This window comes from Bison bison, unplaced genomic scaffold, assembly GCF_000754665.1.
Source record: "Bison bison bison isolate TAMUID 2011002044 unplaced genomic scaffold, Bison_UMD1.0 scf7180017850418, whole genome shotgun sequence".
In the NCBI taxonomy this organism is placed as follows: Eukaryota; Metazoa; Chordata; class Mammalia; order Artiodactyla; family Bovidae; genus Bison; species Bison bison.
Window position 1 is genome coordinate 7,621 of NW_011480991.1, and position 4,106 is coordinate 11,726.

The 4,106-nt window shown below is 37.9% G+C and overlaps 1 protein-coding gene across 1 annotated transcript; it reads left to right on the forward strand.

Moving 5' to 3' along the window:
- Positions 1–436: 436 nt before the first annotated feature.
- Positions 437–1,396, forward strand: LOC104994863 (olfactory receptor 51F1-like). The gene has a single exon (XM_010848538.1). It carries the CDS (start codon positions 437–439, stop codon positions 1,394–1,396), a length of 960 nt encoding a protein of 319 aa, XP_010846840.1.
- The last annotated feature ends 2,710 nt before the right edge of the window (positions 1,397–4,106 follow it).

The window sequence follows — 4,106 nt, forward strand, 5'->3', positions numbered from 1 at the left end:
AATCTGGAAAAGTTTGCCGGGAAAGTCATGCCCACATGGGCACAGCAGACTCAACATCTTTAGCTGAATTTCCCTTTGTCATTTCTTACATAAGATATTCAAAATTGAATATTCAATGTATTGATTTTCCTAACTCACTATCATTTAATCTTATGATGGAGCTAAAAATTCTATCAATATAGAAAATAATTACTATGAAACTATATGGAACTATTTGGATGTATTTTCTTAAATTTAAGAATAAATATGTTTTATATATATACAGTGAATGCTATAAATCAAACTCTGTTTTATATATATATATATATATATAATATAAATAATCACTTACCCATGACCTTAGATAACTCTCCTAACCAAGAGAACATTTATCTAGATATCTTCATGTAACAATATAATGTATTATTTCTATAGGATGTGTGCATTGTGAAGATAAATGCTACCAGTCCAGGAAAACATGGAAATCTTAGGTAATTCAACATCTAAATTTCCAACTTTCTTGTTGACTGGAATTCCTGGCCTAGAGTTTGCCCATGCTTGGATCTCCATTCCCTTCTGCTGTCTTTATGCCACTGCCCTTTCTGGGAACAGCATGATCCTGTTTGTCATCATCACCCAGCAGAGTCTCCACGAGCCCATGTACTATTTCCTGTCCATGCTGTCAGCTGCTGACTTGGGTTTGACTGTTTCTACAATGTCAACCACATTAGGTATCCTCTGGTTTGATGCAAACGAAATCAGTCTAGATATGTGCATTATCCAGATGTTTTTTCTTCATGGGTTTGCCTGCACAGAATCTGGGGTGCTGGTGGCTATGGCCTTTGACCGCTGTGTGGCCATCTGTGATCCTCTGAGGTACACTAGCATTCTCACTAATTATAGAATCATTCAGATGGGTCTCTTGATGGTTATACGCACTGTAGTATTAACTGTACCACTACTTTTGCTTCTTAAGCCCCTCAATTTTTGTGGCGGGAATGTGCTTTCCCACTCCTACTGCTATCATCCAGATGTGATTAAATTAGCATGTTCAGATACTCAGGCCAATAGCATCTGTGGATTAATTGATCTCATCCTGACCACAGGAGTAGATACACCATGCATTGTCCTGTCTTATATCTTGATCATTCACTCTGTTCTCAGTATTTCCTCCCCTCAAGAACGACACAAAGTTTTTAGCACCTGTGTCTCCCACCTTGGAGCAGTGTCTATTTTCTACATCCCCATGATTAGCTTGTCATTGGTGCATCGCTATGGGCGATCAGCCCCCAAAGTGGTCCATTCGATGATGGCCAATATGTACCTGCTTTTTCCTCCTGTGCTCAACCCCATCATCTACAGTGTAAAAACAAAGCAGATTCGCAAGGCTATACTCAGTCTTCTTCTTATGAAATAGACAGAGATAATTCAGTTTGAGAAAATCATGATAGAAGTGGCTCTCACTGTAGAAAAGCAGTTCTGGTAGGTTACTGTCTTTTGGACATTTTTTTTTTTTCTCATCTTTCCCTTTGTTCCACAAATATTTGGTAAGCATTTTTGAGTTTTCAGTCATAAAATACATATATAATATACCTTAAGAAATTTAGAGTCCAATAATAGAAGCAGAAAAATAATAATAATGACATAATTTAAGTAATGCCTATAGTAACTAACATTTATTGTCCATTTTATACTAGGCATTCTATTAACTACATTTAACATATACTACTTATTCTTCAAAACTGCTCATTGAAATGATTAATTAGATTTTAGAGGTGAAGAAACAGACAAAGACATTTAGGCCATCAAAGGCAAGACATCTAACAGAGCAGGATTGAGGCTTGAATTCACGCTTTTTGTATCTTAGATACTGTGTTCTTCACACACGTATTGTGTACTCTTCCCAAAGCAACGACAAAAATGTCACAAGATCAGAAGAAGTAACTGGGTCTTCACATCTGTGTGTCATGCATTTAAAATACTTTAATGAATTTCTAGCAGTATATTTTAGCTTTTAGTCTTTATTCATAATTAATAGTACAAAAAGTAGAAATAGATATGCCACGGCATGCAAGCCACAGGTCATTATCTAGTACTGAACAACCAATAGAAAATCTGCAAGGATTAGGGACATTAGCTAATTCATTACAGCAATTTAGAGAACTGGAGACATCATGAAGTGGCATGTAAGGACCTTTGAGGTAGAATTTGTTAACTTTCTTGTGTTCAAATGTCCTTTTGAAACCTAAGGAAATCCGTCAACCTTTTTGCAGAGAACAGTCACATATAAAAGAACTCATATTATTTTCCATAGAATGTCAGAGGATTCACAAAATGCCATGAAGGGCCTACATGACTCTCTTAGTCAAAGAACCAAAGTAAAGAATTCATAATTTTTTGGATATAAATGGTGATACACAGCTGGACTTAAAAAGTTTGGTTCCTGAAAAGAGATGCATGATGACAATATCAAGGGATGGACAGAAACTTAAAACTCAGTTGCACAAAATGGTTGAAAAATACAGAGGAAAAGGGAGATGGAAACCTGATGGGAGACCCATCAATATTATTGCTGTTGGAAAAGTGGTCCAAGATAGGAGGGATGAGCCATGAATCCCAGAAACACTGGGGGCAGCTGTGAGCTGGAGCCAACTCACACTAGTTTGCCCGAAGCCATAGTGTGCATCTCTTCTCAACTCCGCATTAATGATGCCACATTGACAGCTAGAATCACCACTGATACTATGGCATTGGTAAATACTGAAAATGAGTTTCGTTTCTTTTTTCCTAGGATTTCAGTTTGCCAGCACACCAGAGACTGGGGTCTGTCTTACATTTGGCTTTGTGAAAAGCAATAGAAATTAAAAGACAGTGCCCTTAAAATCTAATGTGTGAAATAATTATAGAGACAAAAAAGTTATAAAACAATGTATGAAGTGTTGCCATAGTTGCTAATACAAAATTATACCCCTTATGTGTGCTGCCTTCTAAGCTGAAAATGTTTCCAAAGGTAAATGGAGAAGAGTATTCTGCAAGCAATTCTGTGGAACAATGTAAGAGGTATTGTGTCACCATTTTACTCTTCATGGAAGAATACTCTCCTGAATTTTAAATTCATAGGTCCTATCTAGGCACAGCATCAAAGAATATGAAAACACAAAATATTTCCTTCTCTTTCCTTCTGATTTTTTCCCTCCATCACATTCTTCCAAGTGAATTTAGGTTACAAGATTTTCATTAGTTGCTTAAAGAACATCTTTTGCTTAAACAATATTATTTTAAGAAGAATTGATTTACAGATTTGGTTTAGAAATTCCATTGTTCTTCCTGAATTGTATACATAGGGGATTTTTGTTCTGAGAGTTCTACATGCCTGTTTCCTGCATAGAACTTCAAAAATATAGAACACACAAAAATGTTAAAGTTGAGGAACTTTCACTTTGAGATGCCCAAAGGACTACAGCATTATAAAGTGTAATCCTAGCTAAACCTGCTAAAGAAAAGATTCTATATCTCTTTGGATACTTCTGGCTGGACCTGAACGTGTGCACAACACAACACACACACACACACACACACACACACACAACACAAATGATGGGAAGGGAGAAATATATTGGGAGATTTTATGAGGTGCAAGCAGAAACTTGGATAATTTTATTTAGTTTGAGTTGTATTGGTCTACAAATTATCTAGGATACTACATATGCATGCTGCTGCTAAGTCACTTCAGTTGTGTCCAACTCTGTGTGACCTCATAGACGGCAGCCCACCAGGCTCCTCTGTCCCTGGGATTCTCCAGGCAAGAGTACTGGAGTAAGTTGCCATTTCCTTCTCCAATGCATGCATGAATGCTAAGTTACTTCAGTCGTGTCCGACTCTGTGCTACCCTATGGACAGCAGCCCACCAGGCTTCTCTGTCCATGGAATTCTCTAGGCAAGAATACTGGAGTGGGTTGCCATTTCCTTCTCCACATATACATGCTGCTGCTACTGCTGCTGCTGCTAAGTTGCTTCAGTCGTGTCCGACTCTGTGCAACCCTATGGACAGCAGCCCTCCAGGCTCCCCTGTCCCTGGGATTCTCCAGGCAAGAACACTAGAGTGGGTTGCCATTTCCCTCTCCAAT

What these genes read in the sequence shown, in the direction of transcription:
- LOC104994863 (XM_010848538.1), top strand. Translation starts at nt 437, where the DNA reads ATGCTACCAGTCCAGGAAAACATGGAAATCTTAGGTAATTCAACATCT.